The sequence below is a fragment of the Raphanus sativus genome, chromosome 6, assembly GCF_000801105.2.
Source record: "Raphanus sativus cultivar WK10039 chromosome 6, ASM80110v3, whole genome shotgun sequence".
NCBI lineage: Eukaryota > Viridiplantae > Streptophyta > Magnoliopsida > Brassicales > Brassicaceae > Raphanus > Raphanus sativus.
The window spans coordinates 7,745,782-7,761,457 of record NC_079516.1 but is presented as its reverse complement, the minus strand read 5'-3'; the positions used below and the strand labels follow the sequence as shown (position 1 = coordinate 7,761,457).

Genomic DNA, 15,676 nt, shown 5'->3' with positions numbered 1-15,676 from the left:
GAGGGCACAGTTGCGCTGGGTGTTGAAGAGCCATTAAGCTGGTATGCATTAAACTGACTGACGCTTTAGGGCATCTCCAACCATATTCTATTTTTTTATTTCAAATATCATTTCGGAGTAAAATCCTCTCCAAACCCACTCCGAAATAGAGTAATGACTAGGGTTACTCCATTTATAGAATAATCTTACACATTACTCCATTTTGGAGTTGAACTTTTATTTATTTATAAAATGATGCAATAACATAAAAGATAAGATATTTCATTATTTAATATTTTAAAATGATGCACTCAAAAGTGAAAGCACTGCGATGGGCGATGGAGAATATACTTCAGCATTCAACATGTCGGAACTTTAGAACAAACTGCAAAGAATTTATTGCTATGATCAAGGAACCTCATGCTTGGCCAAGTTTTGCTACGGAACTAGAGAGGATAGAGACATTGCTCATATGCTTCCCGGATTTCAAGATTTTTTATATTCCAAGATCGCGTAATCAGATCTCAGACATTTTAGCTAAGACAGCTATATCCTTCCATAGGAAGTTACATTTTATTGGTTGTTCTATTCCGGTTTGTTTAACCAGACCACCTCAAGTTTGAGTAATACAATAGCCGTTTGCCGTCAAAAAAAAACTTGACATTCGTGCTTCGCTATTGTGAAATGACCTTTTCGTTTTTGAAAAAAAAATATGTTACATGACATTATAACTAAATGTATAATTTTACACAACATGATAATTGAGGATGAGCGTGAACTCGATGCACCAATTAAAAGTTGCAACTTGCAAGAGAAGCTCTACCTCTAGAGATCGAAACTAACTGCAAAAGATGAAAAAATCCGATTTCGAAATTTTCTTGCTCGATTTAGGAATATCAAAGATAAAGAAACTCATTTTTCATTACGAAATGCATCAGTTGATCATTTGTAGAAAAAATATTCCAATGCTCATTATTGAACCAATTTATAAATTATGTTTTATTCTACTTTTATGATTTCTTGTACCTTTTAAGATATTATTAACATTTTTTGGTAAAAATATTATTAACAATTATTAAGTATTTTTGGAGTAAAAAATAGAGTATACATTGAAGTAAAACATCACTCTATTTTGTAGTTGTACAATTTGGAAGTAATATTTGGAGTAATACATTGGAGATGCACTAAGGATGATGCACATCATAGACTTATGATTGATAATATCATAACTGTTTCTGATCGAATAGTTTATAAATTTTGAAATTAGAAATTTAATTATATTAATTGTTCAGATGTTATTTAGCATTACATATTAGATTCAAGTGATTCATAGTTTATTACATCACTGCTCCCTTCAATGATTTCGACTCATCAAGCCAAAGAATAGGTGTATATTGCGATAGCTGTATAGTCAAATTTCGTAATGCTAATTAGTAAATTAATATATAGTAATTAAACTCGCATGTTTCTTCTTACACAGGTTGAAGATTCCTTAGACAAGGAATTTTAAAAGTAAATGAATCAATGTATGAGGCATTTCCAGGATCAAATAACACAGGAAAAAAGTAAGATGATCAGGATATACCACAACTTAATCAATCTTGCGTCAATGCCATTATACCTAAAGGAACAGATTTTATCCCTCAGAATTGGTAAAAGACGCCTTTACAAATTCCTACATCAGAAACTAATAATGCTCAGTGGAAGGAGAAGTCGTTTTATTAAGAGAGCTCACGGCAAAACATATTATGTTTTGTCCACTGCCCTTCATGCACCTCCGTGCGGTTTTATCATCATCGCATCAAAACAACTAATGTTTTATCTTTCAAATTAGTTATCAAAAAGTAGCCTCAGTGTGTGTAACAATTCAGATCATTGATTTTAAAACCTCACTGAAATCCGCTAAGATAATTGTTTTTATCCTCATCGGCTATATATAAATAAAGAAGGAAAAAAGTAACGTTCAAAAGCTATGATTGAGGTGGTGAGCGTAAAGAGAGATACTCAGACAGCCAAGGGTTGTATCTTCAATTACTGGGTGAAGAGCCCAGATCTGAAACTCTAGTCCACGAAATTATTCGTTTCATCACCATATCCTCTTTTAGGCCCCACCAATCAACGAAAAAGAATCAATAACATAAAACGTACCTAGTGTTTATTGTAAAACCAAAGCATAAAGAAAAGACAGAGAGAAGCAGCTCTTGTGTAGTTTTGAATTTGCGTAAGAAGACGAAACCTATATATACTGACGTATGTGGATGTGACCTTCTGAAATTAGGTTTTTCTTTATTGCGTTGCGGCTACAACATTCCCCTTGGTTTTCATTGAAGGTTTTGTCATTCAAGATAGCCCAATAACTAGAATCTAGCCTTTTATTACTAAGTCCAATCACAGTCCATACAGCCACTTTTTATTATCAAACCCAATCATCGTCGTTCACATACTATAGGATTCTGCCCTTATACGTTTTTGTAAAGGCTCATCGTTGGATTTGCTATAAGGTAGGGGTGGGCACTTTATCCGATATCCAAAGTGGCACCCGAACCCGACCCGAAAAACCCGAACCAAAATCTGAACCGAAGTAGTAAAATACCCGAACGAGTATTAAGTTAGGAGAGATTGGATATCCGAACCCGAACGGGTAATACCCGAACCCGAATGGATATCCGAAAATAACCGAACATGTGTATACTTACCCTTATATTTCTAGTTTACATCTCTCATTTTATTTAAAATATTTATATTGATGTTAGACATACTTTAAAATCATATAATATATATATATATATATATATAATTATGGAGAAAATAATTTGATATTCATTTAAAATGCATGTTAAACTTTTTATTTCATGTATTAACCAAAGTTACATCCAAATTTTAAAAACAATAGCCAAATTAATATTTTTATTTTGGAAATGTTATCTCCAAATCTATTAATTATTCAATCTATAAAAAGAAAAAAAAATCAGTTAAGTAAAATCTATATTTCTAAATATAAAAAACTTTAAAAAGAAAATTTTATTTTTATTTCTTTTAAAATCTAAATATCTGAATCCGATCCAAAATAACCGAACCCGAACTAAAAATACCCGAACCCGATCCGAAGTTCAGAAATACCCGAACGGGTATTATACTCCTATACCGAGATACCCAAAATCCGAAATACCCGACCCGAACCCGAACGGATACCCGAACGCCCACCCCTACTATAAGGTATCAAATAGTTGTGTAGGAAATGCAACAAAATTGTTTGGTTAAAAACAACTTTTTTATGAAAGTTAGTTAAAAACAATTGGTGTGAGTATTTATTTATTTTGTTGGAAACAAGTATTTATTTCTTTGTATTTAGAGTGGCCCATTGTATTTATATATTTTTAAATTGTATTGATTTTGTTTACAATATATAAATACATATAGCTATATAATGACTTCTATTTATGTTATTTTATTTACAATTTTCTATTTAATTACATTTTTAATGTGCCTTATTATTTGTTTTCAATATATGTGTTTATTTCTAAATGATTTTAACAATATATCATGTCCATATATCATTATTATTTTGATCAAAAACAACAAACAATATGACAATCAAATATACTAAACCCATCATAACTTCTTTATGCAAATATAAAATAATAACATATATTTAAAAAGTTAAGAAATTACCAAAAGGATAATTACAAAATTCTAGTTTCTTCATTTATTCTAAAGCTGAGTAAAAAATCCAAACATGAAAAACTGAACCAGATCTAATCTAAAAAAGTAATAGCAAATCTAAAAAAAATTAGTTAAATATTCAGATGGGCTCCAGAATTTTAGTATCTAAAGAACCATAATCGAATTCAATTCAAACCGAAATATTTTGGATATCCAAACATATCCTAATCAGATTTAAATACTTGAATATGTTAGTTAGTTTTAGATTTAATATCCAAAAACTATCCAAAATATTTAAAATATTTTGAAATTGTCCTAAAATATTCAAAATATATATTAATATTTGAAAGTAAATATTTAAATAATTAAAATTATTTATTTCAAATACTATTCAAAATAAACATATACAAAATAATCTAAATTTTTATTATAAATAATGTAATTTTATAATTTATTTTAATAATAAAGAATTAAACAAAAATGATAAAAATAAACAGATTGTTAAAAAAAATATTATTTAAACTCATTAATTACCATATATATTTTAATCACATTAGATAATTCTGTAGGTTTTATTTAAAGAAAAAATAATAAATTTCAATTTGATAAATGAATGGTTTATAATGGACATATTATATAAAATAACATTTCATTGTAATTTAGTTTTGGAACAAAATTTTCAATTGATTCTCAAACCGTCACGTAAGTAAAATTAGTATTCTAATTACTTGACAACTCAGCAGGATATTTTTTTAATTAGTAACAAATTACAGATTATAATTTTTAAATGTTTTGTGGAAACCACTTTGGTCCAGTGGTTTGACTAAAGGTTTTCTAATGTTTCTACACCAGAATGTCTAGGTTTCGAGTCACCGAGAAAGCGGAATTATGCAAATGAAGAGAGAAAATACTTACAAAAGATCTACAGTATGGCGCAAAGAATACCGGTCAAGCTTTGATCTATATGATGGTTCAGATGATGTAGTCAGATGAGAATCTTCATAAGTCTCATGTAGAATTGTCGACTATAAAATCGTTTGTAATATTTTTCGATTTGTAATAGTATAATAATCATCCAACATTAAAAAAAAAACTTTTTAAATGTTTCTCTATAAATATATAGAGGATGATACAATAAACATTCTTCTATTACATATTTGGTATACTTTCTTCGCATATCTATCTTATTAAAACAGGAACATTACAACTTCTTCTAGGTGGATTTTTAAAGGTGGACCTCATATATTTAAATTAAATGTCTCATTCTTTATATATAATACGTACCATAGTTTAACTTTGCATTGATGTATTTCCTTAAATACATTTTTTCTTTTTGTCCATATTCCATATATGATTTTTACATTTATTACATGTCGATTTAAATAAGATATATACTAAAAATATTAATCGTTCTATAATTACCCTATACAATTCATTTTAAATTGATCAGTATATTTTCATTGGCCATATTAATTTTATTAGTACGAATAACATTAGGTAGATAAGTCATAGACACATACATAAAGATATGACTATTCTTATAACTACGTTAGGCCTAATCTACTTTCTAAAACAAATAACACATAGCTTCATATATTGTATAGAATATAGTAATATTGTATAGTATTATACTTATACAATAATACTAAAAACAAACCAAACTGAAATATAATATATATCGAAAATGCTTTGAACCATTACACACAAAATATATTAGATCTCAGAGATAAAATTCACTTTGAAATTACGTAATAATTATTTTAAAAAATTAAATTTCGTAATATACAAAAAATATAAGTTTTATACAAAATTTTGTGTTACAATAAAAAGACACAACTCGCGCTTGTAGAATGTTATTTTTACATACGAAAGACAGTTTTGATATTGTTCTTTAAACACAAAATTGAATTATACAAACTCGATATTACATAAAACTAAACAATATAGAATACATTTCAAAAATAAAACCCGTGCGGGTGTGCATATGTTTATATAATATATAAATATATTATGTTACACATATTTTCATAGAAATAATACCCCAATGTAAGTTTTGTATGATAAATGTTAAAAATACAAAATATATAGCACTATATATTTTAAATAATACATAAAAAATCTACTTTACGTTATCATAAAATTTAAAAATCAAATTTAGTAATTAAACACATTGCTTATTTAAACACATTAGTACACATTGTTATTTATCAAAATTTTATATTAATACACATTGGCGATCATGTATAACATTTAGTAAAAACAAAGATAAAAAAAATGATACCCGCTCAGTCGAGCGGGTCATAATCTAGTATGTTTTAAAATCTTTGAATCGTATAACCGAGATCCATTGTATGTATCTTAAAATATGTCTCGAAAAATTCCTTTTGAAATTCCAATATAATTTATATTTACTTTCAACTTAATATTCATTACAAAATACATTAATTTATAAATAAAATTATTTGTTTCAAATACTATTTGATTAAACAGATATAGTTATTAATGTTGCACATGCCATACGAAAAGTCTTCACCAAGATAACAAACATGTCAGGATATTAATTTAGTTTGTTTTTATTGTCGAGAACAAAAGAAAAACACAGGCTAGAAAACGGACACATCGGTTGACCAGAGCTTGTTAATAATTCAAAAAGAACTAAAAACTTGATGCGATTGGTAAAGCTTCCTATTAATCAAATCTCGTAAATCTATAGAACACAACACATAGACAAAAAGAAACACAAACAGAGGAGCAGAAGAAGAAAAAAAAAAACATGAAGTTCGAGCTTGTCTTCATACCGTATCCTAGCATTAGCCACCTCAGATCAACAGTGGAGATGGCGAAGCTACTAGTCGAGCAAGAAAACCACCTCACTATCTCCGTTCTCATCCTTCCTTTCCTCTCCGGAAGCGCAGCCGCTGCTTCCCCTTACGTGGAAGCTCTCTCCGCCGCATCCAACGACCGCCTCCGCTACGAAGTGATCTCCTCCGAAGAAGACCAACCAACATCCGAGCCTGAGCCTACGACCCTTGACATTCATATCGAGAACCACATCCCAACTGTGAGACGCGCCGTTTCCATGCTCTTCGACCACTACTCGACACTACCAAACTCACCAAAGATAGCTGGCTTCGTCCTCGACATGTTCTGTACTTCGTTGATCGACGTGGCGAACGAGTTTCAACTCCCGAGTTATCTTTTCTACACGTCAAACGCCGGGGTACTCGCGCTAGGGTTTCACGTTCAGCAACTATACGATGGTGATAACTACCATGTTAAAGAAAGTGACTTCGAAGACTCGGAAGCCGAGTTAGTCGTCCCCGGTTTGACTCGTCCTTATCCGGTGAAATGTCTTCCTCACGCCCTTGCATCGGAACTGTGGCTCCCCATCTTTCTGAACCACTCAAGAAGATTCAAAGAGATGAAGGGTATTCTCGTAAATACCTTCGCTGAGCTGGAACCTCACGTGTTGGAATATCTATGGAGCGTTGGTAACACTAATACTATTACTAATACTATCATTCCTCAAACTTATTCGGTTGGACCATTTTTGCATCTTGACCACCAAGTGGACGAGACACAAGTGGAGATTATACAGTGGCTGGACGAGCGACCGGCTAGGTCAGTAGTGTTTCTATGCTTCGGGAGCATGGGAGGCTTCAGTGAGGAACAAGTAAAAGAGATCGCAACGGCACTTGAACGAAGTGGGCACGGTTTCTTATGGTCTCTACGTCGCTCTTCTCCCAATATAATAAATGAACATCCTGAAGAGTTCAAGAATCTTGAGGATGTTCTCCCCAAAGGGTTCTTGGAACGGACGCAAGAGAGAGGGAGAGTGATAGGATGGGCTCCACAGGTGGCTATTCTCGCGAATCCAGCGATAGGAGGTTTTGTCACTCACTGCGGGTGGAACTCGTTGCTAGAGAGTCTTTGGTTCGGTGTCCCGACAGCTGCGTGGCCGTTATACGCAGAGCAGAAGTTCAACGCTTTTGAGATGGTGGAGGAGCTTGGAGTGGCTGTGGAGATTAAAAGGTATTGGAGAGGCGATCATTTGGGTGGTGTGGCGGCGGTGGACTTGGTGACGGCGGAGGAGATTGAGAGAGCAGTGAGGTGTTTGATGGAGCAGGATAGTGATGTGAGGGAGAGAGTGAAGGAGATGAGCGAGAAATGTCATGCAGCTTTAATGGATGGTGGATCGTCGCGTATTGCTCTGCAAAACTTCATCCAAGACGTTGCGAAGAATGTCGCACTATCATTCTCTTAAAATTTATATAGGCTCAAATAATAAAGTTAAATCACAATATTTGTCAATGTGATCGTAACAGTACGTACTAGTACGTACTACTTTGAAGTGGAGATATATTGGGATGTTGTCAGTGATGTAACAAGAAACTATAATCTTTGCTGATAACCTTCACATTGGAAGTCTCTTATTTTACTTATTATGTGAAACAGTTTAAGTTCACCGTGTTAAGAAGATTTTGTACACAAAACCGTTGTACCAGTAAATTGGTTGGGAAATAATCTTCTTATGCAAGATAAACTCACTATCTTCCTAGTGAGGTATTTTATTATATGGAGGGAACGAGATCAAAGAAGACATGGAGCTTCACCAACTATATCTTTATATAGCAAAGAGCCAAAGATGATAGTGAAACTTATTTTTGCAATGTATACGTGTCCACTCGAGCGGATGAGATCAAATATACTATTCAAATTTACAATTGTCATTCCACTCTATTTTTTAAAAAGATGAACCTACTATGTTTCTAAAATACTTAAACTCTAAAACGTTCGCACTTATGTAAAAGGATTGGAGTTTAGATAAAGTTCGCATTCTATTGAAAAACAATGTAAATTTTATGCGAGATTTAAAATGTAATCTTTTAAGTCGTAAGAATATAATTTCTAACTCATAAGAGATACACATATACCTTCAATTGCAATTATTGTAAATCTTATTATGATTCATATTTTAATAGAACCACAAACATATATTTTTGGGTACATAAACCCAAATGGCAAATGGAATAAGATTAAAATCAAATTAACAACACCTTTACGGCTTTACCCCCAAGACTCAAAACACAACAATGCACAATTAAAAAAAAAAACAGAACATTACATCATTTTTCCAATCAGGCTAACTAACTTCCGGCAACGGAACAACGAGTCCTGATCACACCGGCTGAGCCCGTCTTCACTTTAACTCTCCCCATCTTCTCCATTGACTTGGCGAAAGCCTTGTAGAACTTCTTTTCAGAACCGTTGACCAAATCGTTGACCATCTTCAACGTGGCTGAGTTCTTTGTCAAAGCAGAATCAGACTGAAAGAGACCTCTCCTCTTCAAGACAAGCCTGTAGTAACTGAGATCGAAGCTTCTACTGCTACCGGGGTCCATCTCAAGGATGGTGGTGTTGTCGGTGAGGCTCTTACATTTGTTGGCCTTTATGTTCGCTGCGTACTCGCTGTCCAGAGATGGATCTTGTTTCACTGTCGTCGAGAAGTTGTAGAGACGTTCACTCATGGAAGAACAATGCGAGACGCCAATCGTGTGAGCCCCTGAAAACAAAAACAATAAACCAAAATTTAAACCAATTTCAAGGATGTCCATATTGGATATCAAGACGATAATAACCAATGTTCAAAAAAGTGCTAGGCACGGACGCTGATTCAAACGTAGCACTTAAACTTTTAATCAAAAGTCTAAATTGTTAGATAAAACGTTTAACTAAATAGCACAAGTATCTATAGTTATAACAAATATTTCATTCTTTAAAAAAACAAATATTTCAAATATATATATATATATATTTATTAAATATATATTAATATCATTTTATTATTAGATACCATTATTTATTATTGTAATATCATACTACTTTTTTAGGCAATAGCATTCAGTTAGACTAAAAAGCCGGTTAGAACATTTTTTATTACACTGATAACGGTAAGTGTCGGGGCTACATGTTATTGAAACTTACCCGAGAGTAGAACAAGGTCTTTGAGATTAAGTCCTTGGTTAGCGAAACGTTGTTGTAACGTTGTGAAGTTACTCGTCGGTCCGGGAATGTTGTTCGAAGCCTCAGCCAAATTTGAGATCCTACCGTCTCTTCTTCCGGTTGGAACTCTCCACCAAGGACCTCCCTGTAGAAAGTATTCAAAGGAACATTTCATTTTTTTTTTTGCAAAGTTAGCTGACATTTTTCACTTTGTTTACTTACGGTAGCAACAACTGAGTCTCGAGCGGTCAAAGCGATGATATCAGCGCATGAAACAGTCTTAGGACACTCTGCTTCAAGAAGACTTTTAATCCTCTCCACGAAACCGAATCCTCTGAGTGTTAGATTTGGTGGTGCATCTCTCTCTGCGTTTCCAGATGTTGAATTTATCAACACTGATCCGTCGCATCCCTTCATTATAGTTTCGTTCAAAATCAATGTCAGTGTTCATAAAATTAAGTATAATCGAATATTTTAAGCTAGCTGAAATTTACCACTATCTAATTACCAAATTAATTTATTTAATATATAATACATCTACTAGGTTATCTCATCATTATTGGTAAGCTATTGAAGTAGATGTGTGTGTGATATTAGTTTATATATGTACATAAAGTACGAACATATCTAAAATAAATGAAGACATATTAAAAATACCCTGACGAAGCAATCATGGAAATGCATTCTGATGAGAGGAGCTGCAAGAGAAGGACCATTATGGATATGCTTTTTAATATGATCTGAAATTATTTTCTCAGCGTTTGGACAGCTTTTGGCGTAGAAATTCATTTGAAGCTGAGCATCGGATGACTCAAACATTCCCATAAGAACAGTCGCTGCAACCGCAACAATGACATTGAAGCGATTCGTCGTCTTCATTAGATACTTTCCTCGATCTTGTTTCTCAATTTTCTTTTTTTTAGTTTTGTTTCACTGAAGAGAGGACAAGACATAGAGCAATAATGGAGTGGGTCTATTTATAATAGGAGTGATCAATATGGTAAAAAGTAAACATATAATTCAAGTAAACCGGAACTAACCAAAAAGAATTTATGAAAAAACTAAATACAAACATATTATATTCCCTTGTATAAATATAAACTCATATCACGTAAAACACACAGAATAAACGAATAAAACATAAGTTTTAAATAAAACTATTTATACTAACTATTTATTAAAAACAAATAAAACCAAAAACGTAAAGTGACACTCGAATAAAACCCCTATGTTGTAGTAATACGCTTAAATGTTCCATGACTAGCTGTAATTGAATGTTAATTATTAAGACCAACTAAATGAAGTAAAGAACCATAGATATGTATTGTTTATTTGTATTTGAGAAAAGCAAAAGGGTAAAATTTGCTGGGAGAGAGAGAGAGAGCAGGTTTAAATAATTAATTGAATAGAGCATTTTTATTTTAAAGAAGGCTATTACATAAAACTACTTATGAAACTATGTCTTTATAAAAAGACGTTAATTACTTTTTAGATGCACGCAACAAGGTATCATATACATATAGTTATGTGTTCCGTCCCCTTTTATAAGAGAACGCTAAAGTAGTTTACATCTTTCAAAAGAAAAATATTATGAATGTTTAGTTGTCTATCTAGACTTAATATAGAAATAAAAGAAGTCAGTCAAATGAATTTCAGTTAAACTGCATAGGAGAAACATAAATTTATGTTACACGTATTATTTTAAAATATTAGTTACAAACGCATATGATAATGTGGGTGATTGGTTGAGTTGTAACTGTAAAAAATTTACTTTAGACTTTAGTTTGTATATTATTTTGATTTAGCTTTAAGAGATATAGTTTTAAAACTTGCTACAGCTAAAAAAATAGAGCTTTAGAAAACAAAACTTTTAAAGCCATTTTTTTTATTTTTTTTTGCTGTAGCGTTACTTTTTTGGTGGTTCTAGTCATACAACTCAACCAATCACCCCACCCCAAATGTAAAACAAAACAAAGCTAATTTATGGTGGTTCTAGTCATATATCTCGGTACGATTTAATCATAGTTGCTAATTTAGACACTTTTACTCTTTGTCACCAAAATTTGCTGGAAATAAAATATAGTGGTTGATAGATCCCAACATTGGCGAGTAAATTAAGGAAGTAAAGGAATAGGCGAATAGCAGTTTCTGCACGACGACCTTCAATTCAAATAAGGTTGCACAATATTTTTTTTTTAAATAGCTCAACTAATTTGAATTAAATTATCAATCCCTGTGCACAAAAAAATTATTAATCCCTAGCGGACTGGATAAAACTCTTGTTTAATTTTTTTTCTTTTGATAAGTAACTCTTGTTTAATTAAATTCGGTTTTTCTTACAACAATTAAATTCGGGTTTTTTTTCATTCAAAAAAAAATTCAGGGTTTTAATACTAGTAAGTAGTTGTTGGCAAAAATTAATACTAGTAAACAGTATTAATTACCGAATAACATACTTTCAGTTATAAATTAATGTAATCATAGAACTGAGACATATCAAGGCCTTTAATTATTTTAATCACATGTAGGCTGTAGCCTTTTAACGCCTTAAATTGCACAATTTTAAAAATTATATAGATCCTTTTTACACCACTTATTAAACTGATTATCTATATTATTAAAAGAAAAGTACCCATATAAATTAACTCTAAGTTTTCAAAGTTATTTACACTACTATACCACTTAAAATTAAATAAGTTACCTATTTTAATGTTTATCTTTTCAGTTGAGTTAATGTGATGTCCTAATATAAATTAGGTTACCTATTTTAATGTTTATCTTTTTCAGTTGAATTAATGTGATGTCTAAATATAAATTAAGTTACCTATTTTAATGTTTGTCTTTTTCAGTTGAGTTAATGTGTTGTCCAAATATAAAATTTAATTTTCCTTCTCTATTAAATCAATTTCGAAATTATTTATAGTTTTATTAATTGCTGTCTTTTCATTTTAATAAATACATTTCCTAATTCTAAATTTACCACATTTAATGATAATAAAAATCGCATATGGTAGGAAAATTATTGTGCAATCACTATCTTTTAATATTCGAACCAAACCAATTTTTATGCTAAGTTTAAGTTTTTGGCATACATTATTCAAATTTATTTTTTATATATATATTTTTACTTTATATTTTAAGAATTTTAGTTTTTTTAACAATTTAAATGAGTTATCATAACCAGAACGTGAACCAAAATTATAAATATCCGAATGAGATTAAGACTTTTCACCTCGAAAACCTAAAACCCAAAGAGACCTCAATCAAACCCGAATGGACATCCGAACGCCTACCCCTACTACAAGATATAGAAACAGAATCACCTTATTTATTTTCGAAAAATTATTTTCCATTGACTTTCTCATCAGTCTACAGTAATTATAAAACTAATTGTCAAAATTCAATCTGAAAATTATTGAACACGTAAGCCTATTTATAATAATTAGCAGTTAGATCAAATATATATTATATTACATTTCATTTTCTTACAAATTTTAATCTTAATTTTTATATGTCACAAATTTGTTAAAAGTCTAAAAATTATTTTTTTCTTACAAATTTTTTAACTAATGCATCATACTTATAATTCAAAAACTTTGTTTGCTATATATCTTACACATACATATAAATATTAGATTTGTTTAGATGATTTCCAATGTCGGTGATACATTTTACGTTAATCGCAAAATTATTAAATTACTTAATTTAATATGATTACATTTACAAATATAACATTTAGCACACACAAAAATTAAAATTTAAAATTAAATACAGAGTGAGATTATTTTCTTAACAAATTTATATTAATAGAAATTCCAAACATTTGGAATTCGAAAGCATTATGATACACACCTATACTATTTTAATTATGATAATTGAATTTATATAAGAATATTTTATTAAAATTTTAATTTTAATTTTTTATAACTGCAAAAAATAGTTTTCGATCTAAATTTATGATTAAATATTACAAATATATCATTTAATACAAACAGAAAACTAAAAATATAAAATAAATAATCTGTGCGGTCGCACGGGTCAAGATCTAGTAATTCTTTAAAATGGTATACTCCGTTAAAAATCATATAACCGATATGTACTCTGATATGTGCATGAAAACAATTCTGACCAGTACTTTTATTCCCAAACTGTCCATTTTGTATTACAGAATTGGATTTTTTTTTTTTTGTAAAAGTTTACAGAATTGGATAATATCCACGATGCTGACAAACAAAACAATTTTTTGACAAACGAAACAAATTATCCACGACATAAATGACATATATGATTTTTTAGTTTAAATTATTTTTAAGATAGCAGTAAATTTTTTATCATAAATATAGTGCATAAAAATCAAAACAACAGAAGAAATGTTTTACTAAAATTAATTAATTTAGATTTGAATTTATATTTGGGGTAATTGCATCTTATGTCATAGCTCTCTCTACTCTCTTTCTAGAATTTTTTTTGTTATTTCATCAATTATCCTTTATATTTGAAAGGTATGGTTTAAAAAAAAATTAAACTAATAATTTTAAAAATAGTTTGATATTTTTTTAAGATTTCAAAATAAAATTCAGAAAATCATTTTTTTGAAAAAACAAAAAAGTTTGAACTAAAAAACAAAATTTCGAAAACAAAAATAGTTATTTTTATCTTTATTAGTTATTTATATTTATAAATCTATAAATTAAGAGTGGAAAGTCTTCTACCTCTTTAATGAAAATATTTTTGAAGTTTTTTTCTTTGTTTGTTCTTTTAGTAAAAAAAATCACTTTTATGGTATTTTTTTCTTTGTAATTTTTATTTTTGAAAATATATATTTTGACAAGAAAATCTAATACAACTTAATCATGTGATACTATAAATTGCTTTTTCTTGCTGCCATGGATCTATGTGTCTATATATAGATCATGTTCTTAGATTATCAAAAATGTGCAAATGCTCTATTTGCTTCTGTTGTTCTATAATTCTCTTTTTTTTTTCCTTATTTTTCTTGCTGCCATGGGCCATGCACTTACGCCGGGGTAAATTCGAGATCTCTCTCTCTCTCTCTCTCTCTCTCTCTCTCTCTCTCTCTCTCTCTCTCTCTCTCTCTCTCTCTCTCTCTCTCTCTCTCTCTCTCTCTCTCTCTCTCTCTGCAAACCGTGAAACTACTCTTGCCAAGTTATATGTGAGCTGTAAGAAGCAAAACGATCAAATCGGAACATTTCAAACAGTGTGATATTATAAATTTCCAGAAAAGACACTTTTTCACTTTGATTGAAGGAAGAATACAACTGGCCAAATAAAGAAGGAACCATGAAAAGGAAAGATACCGACGATAATCACCAAATCCCACTCACATTTTTCCCTTCGATTTACACAAATAAGTTTCAAATTCCTAATAATCGAATATAAATGTATGGCGTATGGAATATACCTCATCGCCAAATCTATTCTATTAACTCTCCAGCATGATCCGTTGATATCATGTTGAATCCAATAATTATTTTTCATGTTATCTAACTAAAAATAAACCATATGTTGTAACCTCTCCTCTTCCCTTAATTCTCGGATTCGCACGTCCTAATATTTAGCTAAGATGTAAATTACAAAATCATTTATTCCATAAAGTAACTTACCGAAAATAAAATGCAAGTGGAGGATTTTCATTTTTATAATTCGTATATATATAAAGCAACTTAATTATGGCCATTGGGATTGTATGGTTGGGCCGTTTAGACTACTTTACTAAAAACATGATATTAACCATTCTTATATAAATTATCATGGGTTTTATGGTATGTGGTATAGTTTAGCATAACTGTATATATATATTTATATATATATTATTTATAGTTTCTATTGCAATATATTTTTGACAAACTAAAAAATTAAGTATATTTATATTTTAAAATAAATTTTCAATTTGTATTCAAAAATTTATGATTGGAAAGTTAATAATAAAATAGTAATCAAATTCAGACATATATACCTAAAAAACAAAAAAATACAAATCACACTATATCTGTGTTTCAAGCATGGATCA

The 15,676-nt window shown here is 30.3% G+C and overlaps 2 protein-coding genes and 4 non-coding genes across 6 annotated transcripts; 1 reads left to right on the top strand and 5 right to left on the bottom strand.

Moving 5' to 3' along the window:
• Positions 1–1,501: 1,501 nt before the first annotated feature.
• On the bottom strand, positions 1,502–1,633 carry LOC130497312 (small nucleolar RNA snoR80). Its single transcript, XR_008936311.1, has one exon. It is a non-coding gene; the product is annotated as a small nucleolar RNA snoR80 (small nucleolar RNA).
• Positions 1,634–1,671: 38 nt separating this feature from the next.
• On the bottom strand, positions 1,672–1,782 carry LOC130497293 (small nucleolar RNA Z152/R70/R12). The gene has a single exon (XR_008936295.1). It is a non-coding gene; the product is annotated as a small nucleolar RNA Z152/R70/R12 (small nucleolar RNA).
• A 42-nt stretch (positions 1,783–1,824) lies between these two features.
• LOC130497292 (small nucleolar RNA R11/Z151) lies at positions 1,825–1,912 on the bottom strand. Its single transcript, XR_008936294.1, has one exon. It is a non-coding gene; the product is annotated as a small nucleolar RNA R11/Z151 (small nucleolar RNA).
• Positions 1,913–1,975: 63 nt separating this feature from the next.
• Positions 1,976–2,078, bottom strand: LOC130497284 (small nucleolar RNA Z157/R69/R10). The gene has a single exon (XR_008936286.1). It is a non-coding gene; the product is annotated as a small nucleolar RNA Z157/R69/R10 (small nucleolar RNA).
• Positions 2,079–6,276: 4,198 nt separating this feature from the next.
• LOC108811117 (UDP-glycosyltransferase 71B7-like) lies at positions 6,277–8,107 on the top strand. The gene has a single exon (XM_018583170.2). The coding sequence runs from the start codon at positions 6,416–6,418 to the stop codon at positions 7,904–7,906; it is 1,491 nt and encodes a 496-aa protein (XP_018438672.2). The 5' UTR covers positions 6,277–6,415; the 3' UTR covers positions 7,907–8,107.
• A 470-nt stretch (positions 8,108–8,577) lies between these two features.
• LOC130496122 (peroxidase 30-like) lies at positions 8,578–10,595 on the bottom strand. Its single transcript, XM_056987925.1, has 4 exons — positions 10,303–10,595; positions 9,868–10,056; positions 9,628–9,790; positions 8,578–9,205 (listed from the first exon to the last, which is right to left on the bottom strand). The coding sequence occupies exons 1-4, from the start codon at positions 10,522–10,524 to the stop codon at positions 8,790–8,792; spliced, it is 990 nt and encodes a 329-aa protein (XP_056843905.1). The 5' UTR covers positions 10,525–10,595; the 3' UTR covers positions 8,578–8,789.
• Between the last annotated feature and the right edge of the window lie 5,081 nt (positions 10,596–15,676).

What these genes read in the sequence shown, in the direction of transcription:
- LOC130496122 (XM_056987925.1), bottom strand. Translation starts at nt 10,524, where the DNA reads ATGAAGACGACGAATCGCTTCAATGTCATTGTTGCGGTTGCAGCGACT. An exon ending in GAGACTCAGTTGTTGCTACC is followed by an intron (nt 9,791 to 9,867) that starts GTAAGTAAACAA and finishes TACTTTCTACAG; the next exon opens with GGAGGTCCTTGGTGGAGAGT. An exon ending in AGACCTTGTTCTACTCTCGG is followed by an intron (nt 9,206 to 9,627) that starts GTAAGTTTCAAT and finishes TTTTGTTTTCAG; the next exon opens with GGGCTCACACGATTGGCGTC.
- LOC108811117 (XM_018583170.2), top strand. Translation starts at nt 6,416, where the DNA reads ATGAAGTTCGAGCTTGTCTTCATACCGTATCCTAGCATTAGCCACCTC.